Below are 21,339 nucleotides of genomic sequence, written 5' to 3'. Positions count from 1 at the left end.
ATTTGTAGGGATCAAAGCCAGTGTTTTGCTGTCCTTGTTCATCCTTGGGTTCAGTAGTGAACACTTGTACCACTTGTTGATGCTCCTGGAGCAGAGGATCAGGCTGGGCTTAATCCAGCCCCAGAAGTCATTGGGTCCTTGGGGGCTGCTCAGAGCTGGCTCTGGCGCCTGCAGCGTCTAGGGTGGGTAGTACAGGAACCCCTGTCCAGGGGTGTAGGGGAGGGATGGGAAGGGCTGATGGAAAGAAGGGGGAGAAAAAAAGGGCTTAATATTTCATCTGTCAGCAGTATTTGCTTGTGTTCAGGATTGTCCTGTCCTGAGCTGCTCCCCCAGCATAGGATCATGGAATGGTTTGAGTTGGAAAGGACCAACCTGGCCTTGAACACTGCCAGGGATGGGGCAGCCACAGCTTCTCTGGGCACCCTGTGCCAGCGCCTCAGCACCCTCACAGGGAAGAGCTTCTGCCTAAGAGCTCATCTCAGTCTCCCCTCTGGCAGGTTAAAGCCATTCCCCTTGGCCTGTCCCTACAGGCCCTTGTCCAAAGCCCCTCTCCAGATTTCCTGTAGCCCCTTTAGGCACTGGAGCTGCTCTAAGGTCTCCCAGGAGCCTTCTCTTCTCCAGGCTGAACACGTTCAGGCTGCTGCTGGAGCCAGTGTCTTCCCAGCACAGCCTTCTGTCTCCAATGTGACCCTCAGCCTGTGAACAGGAAGTGTTCTATGGACAAATGAGAATCTCAGACACATCAGAACTGTTCTAAAAGGTGTATTTAGGGGATGTGGGGACCTCTTCCCTAAGGCTGCAGGAGCAGCACTGGCTGCCCTGTCCCAGTCCTTATCCTCACAAAACCTCTCTGTGCAGTGTCCCCCTTTGCCTCTTCAGATACTCAAGTTGTTCTGAGATGACAGTAAATTCCTTCTCCTATGCTCTTAGGAGTGTCTGGATGTGCTACCTAGAGAGTTATTGGGAGCAGAAGTCCCACGCAAACGTATTTACAAGGTGTCCTGTGGAGGGAGGAAGGCAAAGCAGCAGCAGCAGTTACTGCTCTTGCAGGGGAGCGACTGGAATACTCTTTTTTAATTAAAACTCCCCAAAAAGCAGGATTTGTCTGAAGCTCTGAGTGAACGTTCCTGCCGTGGGGGAGTTTAATAATGGAGCAAACAGTGGTTTATTCTGAGAGAAATTAAAGATAGAAGGTATTGTTTTAAACCAGCTTGACATGACATTTGATGCTGAATATTAAAGTCATCAGTCAACATCGGGAGCAAGCAGGGTGTTCAAACGTGCTGGTAGGTGAAGCCTGACCTGTACTCCCTGCCCAGCGGTTTAGGCAGTAAAGCAGAAAAGAAGACAGACGCTGCAATGGTATCTGTTCAAACACAAGTCTTGGGTACGGTCCTGCCATGGTTCAAGTTGATGGTGTGAGCCCCATCAGTTGGCTGTGGCCAGGCCACTGTCACCAGCCTTAGTCCCCGTGTCGTGGTGGCCACTGACACACGTGGCTTTTCTGAGGTCCCCACAGGCCCTTGTCTCTTCAATGGATTTGGGGGGCTTTACAGCAGGGAGTGAAGCCTCTCGGATGGTTTGGGAGCACCCAGGCTGCTGCCAATGCAGCTCCCATCACACCTCCTGGTGCCCTGCTGGAGCTTGGATTGGGGTTGGGTTGGGATTGGCATTGGCTTGGGTTGGGGTTGGGTTGGGATTGGGTTGGAGTTGGATGCTTTCTTTGAGCAGGGTATTGCTCAATAAGAGCAACCATTTCAGACCATGGCTGTGACTTTTCACATTCCTGTCTGGCTCCGCAGTCAGACAAAACATCCTCCTGGTCAGTGTCTGTCTCCACACTGGGTTCAGTGGCCTGAAGAGCAGCCCAGACCATCACAGCCGGACTCTGTTACTGCTGTAACATGGGGTGTTGGGTGCCCTGTCCTCTGCACCTTAACCTGCAGGCAGGCTCCTGCTGGTCCCTCCACCTCAGGGAGCACGGAGCTCTCTAACCCTGGCACAGCAGCTTTGCGATACTGATTTCAGGGCAAGCTGCAGCTGAAGCACTGGTTCCCTCCACAAGCGTATCGCTTCTTTTACTGCTGACAGCTTAAAAGCGGGTGGTGGTGAGGGATGGGAGCAGGGTGCTCACCAGAGCCTTGTAACACCAGCACATCCGGGTGCTGCAGTATCCAGTTGATGGCTCTGTTTAAGTGCTGCAGAGGAGTTACTCTGATTTATCCCAGAGATTTCACAGCACAAATCCAAACAGCTTCACTGAGTGTTTGTGTAAACCCCTGAGGTGCCTTCCAGAGCCTTTCCTTCATTTCTGGCCACTGCCTGCCCTGAGGAGCACTGGGGCTGGAGGTGATGCTTGGGCACAAGGAGCTGCATCCCCTCGGCTCTTTTAGGTGTCTTTACAGAAGGATCTCATTTGGGGTCAGGACTCTGCTCTGCCAGCCTGCACCCTGGGGAAGCAGGGATATCCCAAGAGCTGCTGAATGGGGAAGAGTGGGATCCGGTCCAAGGGCTCCTCACAGCCAGCCAGGACATCACCCCGCTCCCTGGAGACCTGCGGCCACAGCTCAAGGCTTGAGGGAAAGGAAAAGAGTGGAACCCACATCCCTGGGAGGTGCAGTGTGAGGTGAGGTGCAGGTAAGGGCTCAAGGCTCCGGAGAGACCTCAGAGCAGCTCCAGTGCCTAAAGGGGCCACAGGAAACCTGGAGAGGGGCTTTGGGCAAGGGCCTGCAGGGACAGGCCAAGGGGAATGGCTTTAACCTGATAGACGGGAGATTCATATCAATGCAGAGACTGCATGGGCAGTTCCACCAGTTCCGTGCAGCTCTGGCTGAAGTCAATGGGTCTGTAGCTGAGGAACGTTACCTGCACAAAAAGAGCCCAGCGCTGAAGGGACCTGTTCTGCTTAGCAAGTGCATTTCATTCTTCTAATGAAGCAGAAGCCTCAGAGCAAGTCCAGTTCGTGCATTCGGGCTAACTCACATCTTTAGCTTCGGGGAGCTGCAGATGGAAAGGTGCTGGGTTTTTTAAGAAATGGCCATTCAAAGGTGAGGAGCTGATTATTTGCAGACAAGCACAGCAAAGCAGCTTGTAATTTTGCACAGCTGTTTGACGGCTCAGGAGGTAGCACCTACCTATTACTGATTAGAAATCCTCCCTCCTGTTAATGAAGCTTATTCTTGCCTCTAAACCTCAGACAAAGGGCTCTAGAAAATCACACCTGTGCTCTAAAACTCACTGACGCACTCAGGAAGGGGGGAAATGAAACCCCAGCACCCTGGAAACCTGCCCTGGGGCTCAGGTGAGATGGGGAGGCAGGGAGAGGGGCTGGGTGTGGGAGAGATGGTGGAGTTAAACCCATGTCCAGAGCAGGGTTCTGGTGTCCCTGCCAATGTGTGGCCCTCACCCTGGGGTCCTGAGAGCATCCTGCTGCCCCTTCCCTGCACCAGGGTTACCCATGGCAATCAGGTAATCAAATACCTGCAAATGGGCCAGAGCCTTTGCTAGCAGCCACCTGTGAGTTGATAGAGAGGATGTAATGGGCAATGAAAAAGGCACCGTGGATGAGCAAGGCCTCCTGTTAACCCAAGCAGATCATTCCCTTCATGCAGACTCTGGGAGAAGCAGGGTTTGCAGCCCCTCCGCTGGAGCCTTGCAGGGCCATGATGTGTAACCCGGCCGATGGCACAGCACCGGGATGGCTCCTGCTCTTCGGGCAACAGCCAAGGGGTTTCCCAGCCCACACGGAGCGGTGCCACCCCTGGATCACCCAACAGGGCTGGGGCTGCCGTGAGGCCGGTGCCCTCCCATGGCCTCGCACCCAGCCGGGCCCTGCCGCTGCCGCAGGGCTTTGGGGTTTGCTTTGAACTCGCGATCCAGCTGCTGCTGCAGGAGCTCTTGTGCAAAGGAGCTCGGTCTGGTGCTGCTCACCTACAATGTACTCCTGAGGCAGAGCTGCTGTCCTGAATGGGGGCCAGGGATGGGCTGGTGCAGCAGAGCGGCGCACCAGGCACTGTCACATTGGGCAATGTCACCCGTGCACTGTCACCCTGTGCCCTCCTCGCCCTGACCAGAGCCTCTGGTGGTGGCAGCTCTAGATCTTCATGGATATTTCACACGTGTCTTTCTAAATCTCAGTTTTGCTGCTGCTGCCAGAATCTGTATTTCTAGGACTGGGAAATCCCAGAATCCCAGCCTGGTTTGTGTTGAAGGGACCTTAAAGCTCACCCAGCTCCAACCCCTGCCACGGGCAGGGACCCCTTCCACTGGAGCAGCTTGCTCCAAGCCCCTGTGTCCAACCTGGCCTTGAGCACTGCCAGGGATGGGGCAGCCACAGCTTCTCTGGGCACCCTGGGCCAGCGCCTCAGCACCCTCACAGGGAAGAGCTTCTGCCTCAGAGCTCATCTCAATGCCTGAGGTGCTTCTGGCCTGCCCCTGCCTGTGTGTTATTTGTTGTATTTGTTTTAGTTTGGCTTCTGTCGGTGTTTTGTTAACTGGAGGCTGCTCCGCGCTGTGCTGGTACCTGAGGCACGGGCTCCTCCAGCCGTGCGGGGCCGTCCCTCCGGCCGCCCGCAGCAGAACCAATTAAATCACCAGAGCTCACTCTCTCTGTTTAGTATTTCCCCAGCAACAACGATATATTTAGACTGACGGCTTCGAGCTGTTTCAGACCCACTGCGCTCAGCAAGTCCCGGCCAGCATCGGGGGTCCACGGGGACCCCCAGCCCCAAGGCAGGGTTTGGAGGGGGCCAACCCCCCTAGGAAGCAGCATCTCCACCAAAGGGAAGCTGTGGAAGCACCCCCCCCCGGGGTTTTGTCTTGCCGAGGGCTGGGTTGGGCTGGTTGGGTTTTGTTACTGTTGGTTTTGGGTAACCTCGCTGTTTTTGAGCCGTGCAGAAGGTGAAGCGTGTGTCTGTGGTAGGAGCACGCGTGGTTCTGCTGCAGCTCGGCCATGGGAGTGCTGCCTGCGAGCAAAGAGCATGAGAGAAATGAGGGGTTAATGAAGGCTGGTTTGTGGCTGAGGATGCTTTGTGCAGCAGCACAACTGCGGTGGGGCCGGTGGCCAAGTAGGGGCACAAGCTGGACCTCTGTGGAGCAGCATTAACAGCACCATACGAGGGGGAATGGCAGAAGCACCATTGTCTGGCAAGGGGGAAATATTTGTCAAGCTGTTTGTGAGCATTATTTAGGCGGATACTATTTCTTACTGCCTTACAGGACAAATATCATGGTTTCAGAGCTCCCGATTCCCTGGCAGCCCGTTTCCCCAAGTGCATCACTGTATCAGTGGTTTACTCTGGTCCATCTCCCCGGCACAGTCCATGTCCCACGTCCCATATCCCCACTCCATGGTGGCAGCGCCAGGCTGTCATTGCTGCTCCTGGGGAGCAGGGCAGCCAGGCAGGGCTGTGCCCACTGCAGAGAAAGTCTCTTCCCTCTCTTGCAGCCCCTTTAGGCACTGGAGCTGCTCTCAGGTCTCCCCTTCAGGAGCCTTCTCTTCTCCAGGCTGCCCCAGCCCAGCTCTCTCAGCCTGGCTCCAGAGCAGAGCTGCTCCAGCCCTCGCAGCATCTCCATGGCCTCCTCTGGCCTCACTCCAACAGCTCCACATCCCTCTCAATCTCTGTATCTGCTGCCTGTCCCCCCGCTCAGTGTCCCCAGCGGTGACCGGGGCTGTGTGATGCTGCCCATGTTGCGCCCTCGCTGCAGAGGCGCTGCTCATTGCTGTGGTGAGGGCAATGTGCTGCTGCTTTGGCTGCGCTATTCACGCTGCTGGATCCGGCCCTGGGGCCTCGGGCCAGCAATGGGTTTTGTTTCTGGTTTCTCTTCCCCTCCTCCAACCCCTGCCAGCAGTGCAGGAGCTGGAGCTCACACATGTGTGCAGCTGGGGAACAGGCACAGCCCCGCAGCCATGGCGTGCTCACGGGAGACACACACAGAGTGTATCTATAATCTATATCTGTATCATCTATATCTGTATAATCTATATTTATATCACCTATATCTATATCCATATCTATATTTATGTCTCTATATCTCTATCATCTATATTATCTATATCATCTATATCTATCTGTATCTCTGTATCTGCACATAGACAGCTGTGCAGGGAAGCCTTGTGACTACAGAGCACCGACTCTGTCCTTGCCCTCCTTGTCCTCTCCCAGACACCTCCTGTGGCAAAGGGGTTGTCACAGTTGTACTGTGTCCTGACTACAGAAGAAAGGGGATGCTGCGTGCACATGGGAAGTGCTTAGTGTTGCATGCAACCTGGCCTGCTTCAATGAAAAGAAGGGAATAAAGAGAAGATGGAGAAACCCCCCCAGTGTTTAAACATGGCTTTAAACTAACAGGGAACAACACATTGAGGTAAAATCTGAGGCATCCCAAGTGCTGCACGGCTTTCCCTGGGGATACTACCGAGGGGGTTGTGCCTTTCCTGCACACATGAACCCTTCCCAGTGCATCCCACTTGGCCGAGGAGCAGCGCGGAGCTGAGCCCTCTCGCACTCATTCTTCTTTAAACAAAGAAACGTCCCAGTGGGGCCCGAACCAGAAAATCAGAATCCCACAGCCGCGGATGCTGAGCGGCCGGAGCGAGCCGGAGCCGTGCTTCCTGTCCTCCTGCTCCTTCCCGGCTCGCAGCCGGGCCCACGGCACTTAACCGGGCACAGTGGGTCACTTTTCCACCATGTATCACATCAAGCGGACAGTACAACCCCTGTCTCGTGCATTAGCAACACAATTAGTGGCCATATTAGATGCTGCATCAGCAGTTTTGCCTCGGTCTTTTCATGTGGTTTGATCTTGAATCAACAGGGCCTGTAATTAGAAGGATTCCACTTACTTGTTATGTTCTAAATGTAAAGGTCTCTGTTGTGACCTCAGAGAATATCCTTAATTATGCTTTGGTGCTGTGCCAGGCCTGTGATGTATTGAATATTTACTGCTGCCACCACTCCGGTTTGCTTCAGAGCAAGTTTCCATCCATGAGTGCGGCCATTGAAGACCAAGGAACTTTTAATCCCCTTTAGAGTTGCCGTTGCTCTGGCCATGCTTTACGTTGAATGGATATACCTTTTCACGTGCTATTTAGACCAGTTTCAGATCCACCCATAAATGAAATTATCAGCATCACTGATAAGGAACCGAACCGAGCTGGCTGACCCCATGGAAGCGCCATGGAGTGGTTTGTAACCCATGGATCTGCTGCCTCTCCCCAAAGCATCATTCAGAACTGTTACGCAGATAGATGGAGTTATTGTAACTCCTGTCCGTGTATTGCCTCTGGCCCCAGTCTGCAGCCATTGAGCCTGGAAATTCCCAAAGTGAACTTTATGTAAGCCCTTGGTTTCATCGCAAACAATTCAAAGAAATCCCTCCCTGCTGGAAGCTGGCATTCTGAGTTGCTGCTAAATGAGATTTTATGATGGCACGACTCTCACGCTGCTGTACAATGGGGTAAAGGCGTGAGCCATGTGGAGGAAGAAAACAGTTTTATTTACTGATGTTTTGAAGATAAGTTGCTTTTCAAGAACTCCAGTGGTGACGTGGCACGGAAGGAACATGACAGCACTGGGCTTTGGTTGGGGGCCTAGAGACATTCTGAACACCAAGTGCAGCGTCCTCAGCCCCACAGAGGTGTTTCCAGCATTGCTGATTTGGGAATGATTTTTCAAGCCATCCCTTGGGCCTTTCTTTGCAGGCTGGAGGTGGCATCTGTCCTCTGAGAGGGCTCCTTCAGCCCTTGGTGGTAGAAAAGCCCCAAGACTTGGAGGTATAAACATGGAAAAAGAAGTGGCACAAGTGAAACCCCAAAACGTGTAAATCTGGGAGCTGGGAGACCAAGGCTCTTGAAACTGGTTACTGTCAGGCTGGACACAGGGGCTTGGAGCAAGCTGCTCCAGTGGAAGGGGTCCCTGCCCGTGGCAGGGGTTGGAGCTGGAGGAGCTCTAAGGTCCCTTCAACCCGAACCAGTCTTGAGGTCCTGCGTTTCGGACAAGTGTGAAATCCTCAAGAATCATTTTAATAACACATTTTAAATCAATTCGGGTTTTTCCCTAACTCCACTTTGAGCTGTTTCTCTCAGAAATTGGGGCATCAATTCCTCCCCCCTCCCCCCAAAAATGGCTGTTCAGAATTCCATGGCAAACACAGCCAGGTTTGGGAGACGCAAGTTAAACTGTTCATCTGAACTTAATTATCAGACATTCTCCCCCTCCCGAACTCCACTACATCGGCCATTAGCTTTAGCATCAGTGATTTCTGCAGATGAGGTGAGTGATGAGAACCCATGAACAAGCTGACTCTGTTGTGAGAACCAATCCCCTCCAGGTACACAGCAAACACTCCACAAAAGCATTTTGGAGCCATTTAATGAAAAAAGCAGAATTTTATTATATGGTTTCTGTCCATTATTCGGCATTGCTGTAAATGGCTCACATTTACTGCAACTTCTGTACAGATGTGTGGCTTTGTATTACCAGAACAGCAAATTCAAATGAAAAAATAAATGTTCAACAATTCCACACAAGCTTTTACAGTCCAACAGTTCACTGAGTAGGTGAAAACTACAGACTTGGTACTACAGAATTATTCAGCATGAATAAAAAACTACAACTTTCGTTTTTAAACAGGAGTCACTGGTTTAATTTCCGTTATGCTGTTTTAAAATTACTGTGATAAAAATAATGACTCTTTTTTAATAATGCCATACACCGGTACGATATAGGATTTGTCCCCAGTATATATCTCTCGTTTAATATACAAAATAGAATAATGACACATCGCTGACTCTATGCTGTTATGCACGTTAGTTGGGAGGTGGGGTATTTCCATACACACAGCCTTTCATCAGCACCCCAGAGCCTCCCGCTGCCTCGGAGGCCCCAGTCCCTTCCTGAAAATTTGGTTCCTATGTGGCATCAATGGCTCAGCAACACCCGGTTGCAGACTGGACTAAGGATAGAGCGTAACTACTCTAAGGACACCCTCCGAAACCCGCACGCTAAGGTGTGACCCTCCAGTCCTCACTCGCTGAAGTTCGACTACGGGAAACAGGATTGAGCTGATGTTCATCCAGGCACTTTCCTCCTCCTGTTTTCCACCCCTGTCTGTGAAATGGCGAGGTCATTTCCCAGCTCCATCCCCAGCCCCCGGCCCCGCTCCCACTGCTCCCGCTAAGGCCATTCCCGGAGCTCCCGCTTCTCCCGCTAAGGCCATTCCTGGCGCTGCTCGTGCATGAGCTCCGCGCCCGGGCTGCCGGCGGCCGCCCCTCGGTCGATGCACTTTGTGATAAGGCACTGAAGAGACGAAGTCAGAATTCTCCCTGCTTTATCCAGAGTGCAGATACTACCCACTGCTACAAGGACTACGGATACACAGGACACGGACTTCTCACTGCTTACTAAAGCACTACAGACTTCTAATGGTGAAGTTTAAAACCTAACAGCACGTACAGGACGATTGCTTTCTTCTAACATCACAGTTTCCTTTTTATTTTTTTCCTTAAATCCCTAAACTGAACAGGAATATAAAGGGATACAGACTAGAGGGGGTAGAGCCTCTCTTCTCCTACGTTACTGGTTCTCTCAAGATGGGGATCATTTGTTCATGTTCACTCCAGTTACTTTTCTGCTGGCAAAAAGAGAAGTTTTGTATTTGTGTATATGGATGCGCAGATGCTTGCACACCCGTTGCACACCCGCTCGCACCACCACTCTTCCACGCAAGCTCAAATCAAAGCTCCTGGGGATGCAGTTTTAAAACCATTCTCCAAAGTAACCCCAGTTTTCCTTTAGCTGAAGAGCCCCCGGAAGCAGAATGGAACTCCTATCTGTATCTCAAACAGTTGTGTGAATAGCTGCATGAAATGGGGGTAGGAGTTGTAATTGCACTACTGAACTTGCCCTTCCCTGTTAGAAAATGTATATATATCCTTTACAGATCAGAGAGTGGTTACTTTTCTTTTTTATGAAAGATGATATTTTACTCCCAAGTACTGACTATAGGAGCTTTTCTTAATAGGTATAGCATTCAAAAAGAGCTTTAAGAAAGGGTGAAAATTTAGTTTCCTATTTTGCTCGGAAACCACCTTCTGCTAACAACAGAAACGTGCTAGTGTACGTTGAACAACCTATGCTCCGTATTTACATATTGCTGGTACCTGTGTGTGTATTATTGCCCAATTTGTCGAGCTGTTTCTGCTGTGGTAGGTGAGGCTGTATGTGAAACTACCCCCGTCTGCTCAGAGGTGTAGGTGTGGGTGCTCACATGCATCTTCTCCGTTACATTGCCTGCAGCGGAGGTCAGAATTAGCAACGCCTGGCGAATGGTAACCAACCATACAGATAGGAGTATTCCATCCAAGCTCCAGCTGGGATTTGTACACAGTGATTTGATAAAACATTAAAAACTCAACCCTAAACACACCCACTGAACACAGGTTTTCCTTTCGAGACAGAGTACTTCTTTGGATACTAAACCCTGACGCCTTCAGCACTACCTCCAGACAAACCCCAGCGGGGACAGGTTACCATTCAGCATATTTGTGACCCCTACAAAAAATATAATTACATGTATCATGATAAAGCAATCTGTCATCTAAAAATCATCCTTATTATACACTATACAAGCTATTTTACAATCATTTAATAAATTGCTTTTAAAGCTGCAGTAGCCCTTCCCTTCTTTTCTTGGATCAGCGAATATACCGATTATACATATTTGAAACTATAACTAAATATAAAAATATATTAGGTTTTGTATTTTATCAGATGATCTTTCTCGTTTCTATTACACAAATACTCTGGCCACTTTGCGTAAAAATCAGATTTTAGAGTGGCTTAGGAAAGATTTCAATTTTGAGATACAGAAAATTGTTAAGGTGCACGTAGAAAAGGCTACTACAGCTTCTAAACGGTTTAAAATATCGGTATCAATGGCAACAAGGAGAAATTCACAAGACCCAGGGGAGTTTTATGGCACGCTAGTCATTGGGGTGAAGGGATGCAGCCTTACAAACACAGACGGTTTGACGTACGACTCTAAGACCACGAGATCAGTAGCGGAGCTTTCCTGCTCTCCAGGGAAGAGGATGGGCCCAGCAGCAGCCATAGAGATGTGGGAATGGGGCTCGAAGCTCTGCTGCTCCGGCTGCTCTTCCCTCCTCCTGCCCCACGGAGAGAGCTCTAGAATCAACACAAGAGAACAGAACAAAACCAAACCACTGGGCATAATTACATGTCTGCCTCTACGTCAGTGGCATTTCTCCAGATATACTTGTGTGATGACAGATCTCAGTGTATAGAAAACGTGAGTTTCTCCACACAGAAGTAAACTTTTCTTTAAGCTATGCATATTTTCCTGAAAATTTCCTGATGGGCAGTCAGGACTGAGCTTCTTGGCATCAATGCAGCCCATGACTCTCAGTTATGGCTGTTGCATCATATGCAAAAATCAGGCTTTTTTTTTTTCTTCAATATATAAAATAACCTGCTCATTTACATCCAGTTTAGGACTGGGCTAATTTTCTACGAATCTGCATATCCAACACTTTTGCACCTAAGCCAAAAGTAGTTGTTTCTTTCACATCTATTGAATTAGATTTGAGAGATCTCCCACCCACCCTGGCCCTTAAAAAATGCCAAATCTTGATGGTTGCTTGGACAGTTGAAAGCTCTTAGGTTAGAAAAGGCCAAACCCATTTTCATCGCATGAATATACTCAAGGATTAATGTCTAGAGGTCATTTAGGAAAGCTACGAGCTGCCCCACCTTATAAAACCAGCTGTACAATAGGCATCTTGAAGTATTACAAAAAAATCAGGTAAGAAAAAATGAACAAGCTGAGTTCACGGTATAGAAAGTTAAAGGAAATGGCTAAAACCAGACAGCAATAGCTATAAAAGGCACAACTTCCCTTTTCCGATATACACTTGTAAACGTTCCTCAGGTTACACATGCAGGAACCAAACGCTACCTTAAAAAAGAAAATCCAAAACACTTGACTAAAAAAAAAAAAACCAAAATAAAACAAAACAAAACAAAGAAGCCTAGAAAATTGTCTCAGCCAACTGCAGCAACTCCTCCACCAGCACAATGTCCGGAGCATCCAGCCCGGCCCCACTGGCTCCGACGCATCCAGGGATGTTGCACGAGGGGAGAGAGAGAATTTCTGACCAACACCATTCCTTTGCCTTGCCCTTCTCCCCACTCCTTTACCAAGGCGAGCACTCCGCCGCTCCTCCAGCCTAACTCTTGGCCCTCTGTAAACCACGTGTAGTGCATAATTACAAAAGAAACACCGCTGCAAGGACAAAACCAACAACGTCTGTAGGGTTTGTTTTTTTCTTTACAAAAAAAAAAAGCTATCATTTGACGTTTTCTTAAGGCAACCCTTTTGTGTTAAGGCAGTCACTTCTGATGAAATAAGAGCTTCTTGATATTTCCATTTGAGTATTTTGGTATCTGATTGCTGATGATTTCTGCCAACATTTCTGGGAACTCAATACTCATGGATTTATCCAAAAATGTCTGGAAGCAAAAGCTCAGAAGATTTTCAACCACCTACAAGTGATAAAGCACAGAATTACTTTCACACAAATATGTACAGAAGAACTATTAACCCACATCCTTCCTCCCTCCCCTCCTCTGCCTCTACAGCGAGGCGCAGGCCAGCACCCGCCTGGGTGCTAATTACCCTCAGTTTAATTAGCAAGTCCTGTAATTGGTCTTCTAATAGAAAACAACAGCTCGTGCAAGGTCTTTACAAATCCTGAAGAGCTTTTGTCTTATTCCCATTCCAGCGTATAAAGTACCCATGGACAAGCTCAAGATCTTTCCAGGTGCTTGGTACAGCAACAAGAAAGACAAAACAATGTTGAGGTCTCAAAGTTTCCTTTGCCTTATTCAGCTTCAGCACTCCTTTGTACCATCTGCACACTTTAGAGTACATACCGCAAGAGGAGGCAGCCTGAATTCTGGAATTCTTTGCAAAATTAGACAGCTACTCCTACTAAAAATAGTGCTGATGCATGATTTTAATGCAGTTTCAAGCAATTCCATAGATTCTTGAATTGCTGGTCTCTGAGATAATTTTGCTTTTAAACTCTCCATCTCTGCTGCTATGTGACAATTCCTCAGTTCCTCCATTTTAAAGCCACATAATTTTTCAAATTTTTTTTTTTTTTTTTGTTTAAAAACTGAAGTTTTTAAAGACTGAAAAAAATTAAAAGACTGAAAATTATATTGATGACAAAACGAACTGCTGTCGAGTGCACTGCAAAAGCAGACTGAAAGCACCACGTTCACCTCCTCCAAAGAGCCTTTAGTTGGAGGAGGGGAGCACGACTGTCTCCTCCATCCCACCCCCCTGATACTTATCCCTTCAAATGCAGAAAGGATAGAGGAGATTACTGTCATATCCCCAAACTCAACCATCTGGAATGTCTAAAGCATTTGCTTCACAACTTACATCATGCATAGAGTCCAGCAGTTTAGTCAGTTGATAGAACCGCTGCCAGTTCTGGCTCGAGTTCCCTTCTCTCTTCACTATGGCCTTTCCCAGCTCCTTAATGTATGTCATACGGATTTCTTCAAATAAAGATTGACTCTTCAGGCCTTCCTTAGGAACTGTAACATTGATACAAACCTTTAAGACATTACATATCTACAAACTGTGCCATTATTTAACTTCTCTTACATCAGCTACACAAAAATGACAAAGGAAGGACAGATGAGAGACAAGGAAAGAGTGTGGGAACTGAGACAGATGAGCAGTTGAACCAACAGCATCGCACTGCCGAAAGTGAAAATAAAACCCCCAAAGGTAACCCAACAAGAAACAGAAGGAAGCGAACTGGACCATGGAAGCAACAGCACTGAGCCCTGGAAGTGCCTTGGTGAAGACCCACCAGGGCTGGAGCTCCTGTGTTCTCAATGTCTGGGGAAACGTGACATTAGACAGATTCCATCAAAACTCTGCGTGCTGAGGGAGGAGCAGGGGCCGGATCATGGGCAGGATCACGGGATGGCTTGGCTCAGAATGGATCTTGAAAGATCATCTAGTTCCAAGCCTCCTGACGTGGATCAAGTAACGCATCCAGGCAAGGCAGTAACAGAGAGACTGGACAACAACCTGGCTGCCCAAGCCAGGGAGGACTCGGGCTGAGCTTCTTGGAATAGGATGGAACACCGTGATAGCACTGGACAGACAAGGAGCTGTGGGTTAGGAACCTAAAGTGTGGAGCCTGAGGCACGTATTCAGACTGAAATCCTTGTTAAGTCCCTGTGCCTATGTTCTCCTGCTGGGATGGTTCTTCTAAAGGCTGAGGTCTAGTAAACAGATGAGGACAAATCAAGCATATGAACTCCCATGGTCCTTAAGATGCTTGATTTGAGGTGTTTGGTTACCTTGGTGAAGTGAATGGAAAAAGAAGATAGAGAGCTCAGACAAAGCTGACTGAAAGCAAGAGAAGCAGAAAGAAGCTTCTAAACCACACTCCCATCCTTACCAAATCCAACCCTTGCTACACTGGCAGCATCTGTGAGATGTGGAAGTATTTTGTCTGCCTTGTCTACACAGGACATGACAACACATCAACTGTTGCTTCAATGACTTAAATGAAAAGGTCTGTGTGTTACGCCTATGTGTGAGCTATGTGTCTAGACCCGCGTGGGATTCCTGTTTTACTCCTCCTTCCTCTTCTCTTGGAAAACACAGAAACACAATAAACAGAAATTAAAATTGTGAAGTCATGGATTAAAAAGCTGCACAAATTTCAGCTCCTCAGTTTCCAGAGGTTCCACAACATTCCCCTCACACAATGTACGGACTCAGAGAGAAATGTGGAAACGTATTGTCTTCCATTGCAAACATAACAAAGGGGCCTTCTGCTGCTTAACACCAGGGCTGCCACTCCTCACTCGTGAATGGGCTTAACTGTATGAGTGCTGCCTCTTCACCATTCCTGCCATGGAAAATTCTTGAAGGAAATTTCCAATTCCTGTAAGGAAAGTTGGCCTACACCACATCCAAAACACTTGAGGAATTTTTGGGAGAGATTTCAGAAACTGCTTTAAATCTGCAGTTTTGGGGAAGTTTCAAGTTCCTACAAAGCCCACGGCAGCGTGGAGCCAAGAGTTCCCTCTGAAAGGAGCCCTTGTCCCAGTTCTGGGCTTGGCAGGGGAGGATGCACTGGCCCTGCCAGGGCGATGGGGGGACGGCACGGGGAGGAACTGGTCATGGCAGCAGTGAGCTGGCCCCACGCTGGGCTGCAGGAGCCTCCTGCTTGCACTGGGGAAAAGCCCAATGCTACCACATTGTCATAGAATTATGGGATGGTTTGTGTTGGAAGGGACCTTAAAGCTCATCCGGTTCCAACCCCGTGCCATGGGCAGGGACCCCTTCCACTAGAGCAGCTTGCTCCAAGCCCCGTCCAACCTGGCTTCATCTGTTCTCATCTGTTTGTAAGAATTAGTGCTATTATTCAGTGTAAATATAAAAGATAATATATATAATAGCATGAATGTCTCGTATCTGCTACGAGCAGAACTTCCTTCACTTACCCTACACAGTCAAGTGCCAAGATGCACATTTTTGACTTTTATTTGGTATCAGATGCTTAACACCACTTTAAACTACGCATGCATATGCAGAGTACTGGCAGGTTAAACTTACATTGTTCCCATAGGTATTTAACTATTCACTTACTTGTAGAGAGGAGAAGCAACGTTTTCATGCAGAGATACTCTTCATATGAGACTTGAAGCCGTGACAGCTCTCGGGCAACCATGAGCATATGTTTGCACTGTTCATACATACACGGTAGATTCATTCTCTGCCTGAGAAATAAAAGCATAAGAATTAGTTGTATGTCTAGATATCTGAATGTTCTACATCCAAGTTCTTCCACGCTTCATTCAAGAGCAGCAGGGATTGTACAGGCAAATGGTAAGGCAGTACATGATCTATCCCACTGCAAAATCATGTTGCTTTTCAATCCAGTGAACACATTCAGAGTGATTGCCTTGGTCACCACATACAAACACTGGCCTAGAACTGCAGCGTGAGGGGAGCATGACATCTGAAATCCCAGAGCCACAAAGGAAGCCTGTCTTTACCAAGGACTGCTCAGTAAGCTCTGTTATCAACAGCCAACACAACAGTTCAGTGCAAACTTCACTTAAAAATCCAGTTTGGTCACTACGTGACAAAGTCCTCGAGGTCTGGCAGTCCCAAAGTATTTAATCTGTGTAAAGAAGCGTGATGGTGGATGAGACTGGAGATGAGATTGTTCTTTCAGTACTGTTGAGAAGTCCACCTCGATTTAACACATATTTGCTCACTGGTGACAGCATCAACTGGCCACAACTTCTCAATTTTTCAAGTGACTTTCTACTTCTCACATCCTTTTACATTCTTAAAGCAACGCCTCTTATTGCAATTGCATGTCACTACCTTTGTACTGCAGAATGGTTCCTATCCATCAATGGAAAGACAATCAACAATCAAAGGAAAATCTTTGTTAATGAGGTGTCACTGTTTCTAAGACATCACCTATTCAGCATTACAATCTAAACAATGACACAGACAAAAGTGAAGCCCAGTGTAAGTTAAGAGTAAGATTTGGGTATGAAACTGTACCAGTTCCTCCCACACTGCTCCCTTTTTCAATTCTCCCTTCCTTAGCCCTGCAAGAACATCATCTAACATGCCCTCACAAGCATCTTAGGAAACCCTATGTGAAAACAAGAACCTTACCTAAGAATAACAGGTATTCAGATGGGTTTTGAAAGTCAGAGAGAACTACAAGCTATCAAAACTGTATTAAACCCCAACAAAGTACAAGCCTAAATCCCATCATTCCCAAATGCATGCTGTTGGACAATTCCTTCTGAATGTTAAAGGACTATGTGTGGTACAGCCTCATACCCAGACAGTACCAAGAGCTATACAGGTGACAAACACCAACACATACCACATACACCAATGTACAAACACTGGCATCATGTTAGACTTTAACAGTCAAGGAATAACAGCGAGAACTCAAAGTGCACATGAGGTTAAGCTGCATGACACAGGAGTAAGTGTAAGAGATTCAGTTGTGGGATGTTTCTCAGGGCACTTGACACAAAGCCACTATTTGGCCATTTGGCAAGTTTTCTCCTAACCCCTCTGGGCTGTATCAAAGGGCATCTGACATATTTCAAATTGAGTAATTTAAACACATTCTGTGACAGGGCTCAGCAGTTCTCCTCATGTAAAACTATTACCATTTCTGGGCAGAAGGTTAAAATAAACATTATGAAATGGGTCAGCCTGTCATTTCTTTCTCTGTGCTGCAAATGCAATCACATCCGCGAGCCTGAGAATCTATCTGCAGACACAGATTTTTGGCAATACCAAGGCTCTGCACATGGCAGCTCTCCAAACCCCAGAGCACAGCACAGCCCCCTCCCTTCCGCTGGTGCGAGGGCACATGGAGCTCTGCACCATGCCCCGGCGGGCAGCGCACCCAGGCTGTGTCAGGGCAAGAGGGAAGCTGATTCACTGCATAGTCCTTAATGCTGGCGAACGCTCCGGGAAGAGGTCCCAGACATTCCCCTTGCAGATCTCCCGGCCAGAGTGCATCCATGATCTCAGCTGCCACCGGGCTGAGCGGGGGGAGCCTGCCCGAGGACCTGCACCAAAGCATGGACCAAAGACCCAGCCAAGAGCAGGAGTCTGGGGCTCTGTGCTTCCTTCTGGCTGCACTGGTACTCTCCCTGCAGAGGGCATTTAGCACGGTTAGCAATTAATTTACCCACACATAAACCACACACTTCAACCAGGTACTACACGTCGCTGATTAACAGCAGTATTACAATCAGAGATGACATCAGACATGATTTCTTCCTAGCAGAACCCATCTACAGAACCATACTGACTTGGGGGATTCATCACATAAAGCTCTGGTGATAACCAGGGCTGGCAATCCAGGGAAGCTGCCTGCACTCCACGACAGCTCAGGAGGCGGAGCTGGAGCCGTGACTGGCAAGTGCTGGGTGACACTGCCCCATCGCAGCAGTTCAAAGCTTTTGCCTTTATCCCCATTCACATAAATGGAGATTTTAAACAGCTAACGGCAATTTACCACTTCTGAAGTGATGCTGATTTAGTGACTGTAAACCCAGTCTGATTTGAATCACCTTCTTCTTCTGTAAGAATCTAATACTCCTCTGCTTTTGTAGCCAGGACTGAGCGGAGCATTAGCTGTAAGTCTGAGCTCCGTGAAAGCCCATGTAACACACACGGGATGTACACATACATGCTGTGTGGGATGCCATGTTGATGGCAAAAGCATGTGATGATTTTCAACACTGCTCTGAGTCACTCAGTTCAGCAAAGTCTATAAAAGAATAAAAAAGCCAGTAAACAAGATGCTGGTGTTCTGATAAACAGATGATACAGACTTCACAGAACCAGTTCCAGAAGAATGTTCAGAAAAAATCCGGGAATAAGGGAACTCACGAAACATGGGTTATAAAACTGGAATCACTTGATAGTTTCTTTCTATTCAAATAACGCCAATTCAGAAAATCTGTATGGCACAGAATGACAAAGGAAACCAAGGATTTGACCTCAAATCTAAGACAATAAGAACTCAGATGGTGAGCACGCACAGAGTCAAAATCCTAAGACACAGGACTGCCAAGAGCTTCTTTCTAAAGCTGGGCAGCAATTAAATGGCATTTACTACTTGATGAGCACAACTGTGCATTAGTTACTGTTGCTCGCTGTAATTTCATGTGCCTGTGACATGACCAGAGGCCTCAAACTGATGTAGTAATAGTGCCGGTTCCAACAACAGCATGTTTTGAATCACAAACTGCAGAAACAGTTGGACAATACTCCAAAATCACAGGTTTAGACAACCTCCAGACACTAAATGATGGTCTGAAGCCCAAGATTTATTAAGCTGCCAAACTTTTCAACAACTTGAATAGAGTTTTGTGTGTGTATGTGTACAAAACCACATATATTCTGTATAAAACTGCCAGCTAGTACACACTGCCACCAAAGAATCATTTGTCTTGTTTTGAAATGTGAAACGATGAGCTCCCTGAACAGCCACGCACTAACCCACTGAAGTGCATTATTTCTATCCAGAAATGAAGCACAGAAATGTAAATCTAAAATATTTTCCAAAGCCTTAAAATAACTTAAAATGCATTTTTGCCCCTCCCTTGCCCTTATAACCTGACCTACTCAACCCTATAAGACATATTTAACCTAGGATAGCCAACGTGATAAACATTATTCAGCTATATTGGGTGATTCCCACCCCTCCAAATAAGTGACTGGAGTACAGACATATACATGGAATATCCAGTAAGTATTCAATGTTTAGGAGAAGACTGGTCAAATGAGCAGGCTGCCAGCTTGAGGCTTGAGAAGAACACCACAGATTGCACCAATAGTGCTTAGAAAATCCAGTTATGGAGGGATCTCCAGTGGTACCAATGCCGAGTGGCCTTCACCACCACAGCAAAGCTATCCGAGCACCCAGCAGAACAACCCACTGATTTCTGGGAAGCTCTCTGCCCATTCATGGTAAGATGTTTATAAATGCCAAGGATCTGTTAGCTGAAAATGTAGCATGACCAACCTCTTAACGGGTTAGACTGGTTCTTATGTACAGCCCAATTACACTCAGTTGCCTAAAAAGTGTTGACATGAGCTCATGGATCTTGCTGCTGCATCTAAGTAAGTAGTAACTACACAGGAATAACAAAGGAGAGGTTTGGCGCAAGGATAAATGCACGGAAGATTCACGTTACTCATATGCTTGAGCAGACACATGCATCTAAAGAAAGTCTTATTATCCTCATAAAGGACTCAAGTATGTTCATTTGAATAATGTGCTTGTAAGATGCTTGTCTGTTCTATTTCTTCATTTACATTGTACCCAACAACACCCACACTTTTCTTATGACCCTTCTGAGGGTGAACGTTCTCTTTGCCCAGAGAAGCTGTGGCTGCCCCATCCCTGGCAGTGCTCAAGGCCAGGTTGGACACAGGGGCTTGGAGCAAGCTGCTCCAGTGGAAGGGGTCCCTGCCCGTGGCAGGGGTTGGAACTGGATGAGCGTTAAGCCCCCTTCCAACACAAACCATTCCATGATTCTATGATTTGTTTATAAGTAAAATCAAAGGGATTTTGGGGGTGAAAAGTAGGCTAAATATATTTTTAAGATCATACTGAGATTCAAATATGTGCAATTCCATATACGCAGCGAGATGTTTATCACAGCATAATGTGATACATACAGTTTTGTTTGATGTGTAAACTCAAGTTACGCAACAGAATTGAAAACCCATCCATGTGAGTATTTGCCACTGTTTTGTAAGGCTAACATGATACAAGTCTGCCTGAGGGGCTCATGGGAGGCTTGGAAGTTCCTGCCAACTCCTCAACTTGTTTGTACTTCCATTTAAGAAAAACAAGTACATCATCAATCTAAAGGCTCTGGGGCTTGGAGATGAAGACCTCCTGGAGTTACTGTATTCGAATGCAGTATGGGTAAAGACATACAATTGTGTTCTCGTCTTTCACAGAAATAAGGCTTTGAAAGTGCAATTATTGATACGGAGCCAAATTCTTAGTTACACATGAAAAATGTTCATCTAAAGAACAGACCTGTAGAAAAGTCATTTGCAGATCTCAAAAATTACAAGTTTGAGCAACTCGCATCTCTTCATCTGCACGCACAAACCTGAAACTACTGAACAGGAAGCCAAAATCTGATGCAGACAGCTTCAGTTAACTGTAAAATTGACCTTGATCCTAGATTTCAGACAATCAAAATGAAGGTTTCAATTCTGGTGCACAAACACCACTATGGAGCACAGAAACAATTTCATTTCTTTTTCCAAATGGATCATTAAGATGGAGAAAAACAAACCAAAAGACACCACAACAAACCAAACAGAAGGAAGTTACATATGCCCCATCCCTGGCAGTGTTCAAGGCCAGGTTGGACACAGGGGCTTGGAGCAAGCTGCTCTAGTGGAAGGGGTCCCTGCCCGTGGCAGGGGTTGGACCTGGAGGAGCTTTAAGGTCCTTTCCAGCCGAAACCAGTCTGTGATGATGATTCAGTGAAATTACAACTCTACCTTGGACACGTTTCTAGCATACCTAAAACATTCAGTGAGAGTTTTCAGGGTGGTGGTGGGTGGGTGAGTGTGGGAAGGAGTTGCTTGGGTGAAAGATCACCAAGATGCACATCACAAAGTAGCACTGAATAAGGTTCCTCGGGTATATCACATACTGCGGAACCATCGTTTGAATGATGCATCAAGCAG

General features: G+C 47.4%; 1 protein-coding gene across 1 annotated transcript in view; it reads right to left on the bottom strand.

The window, feature by feature from the left end:
* Positions 1-8,375: 8,375 nt before the first annotated feature.
* The window catches only part of NR3C1 (nuclear receptor subfamily 3 group C member 1), a 62,201-nt gene continuing 49,237 nt past the window's right edge, over positions 8,376-21,339 (bottom strand). Inside the window, exons 7-9 of the mRNA XM_080627111.1 lie at positions 15,709-15,839; positions 13,471-13,628; positions 8,376-12,563 (exon numbers count right to left, since the gene is read on the bottom strand). Coding sequence (XP_080483237.1) covers positions 12,411-12,563; positions 13,471-13,628; positions 15,709-15,839 — 442 coding nt within the window. The 3' untranslated portion in view covers positions 8,376-12,410. The remainder of the gene's footprint in view (positions 12,564-13,470; positions 13,629-15,708; positions 15,840-21,339) is intronic.

The sequence above is a fragment of the Psittacula echo genome (genome assembly GCF_963264785.1).
Source record: "Psittacula echo genome assembly, chromosome: 11".
Lineage (NCBI taxonomy): Eukaryota > Metazoa > Chordata > Aves > Psittaciformes > Psittacidae > Psittacula > Psittacula echo.
Note: the sequence above shows the minus strand (reverse complement) of the source record. Positions and strands in the feature narration are given on the sequence as shown.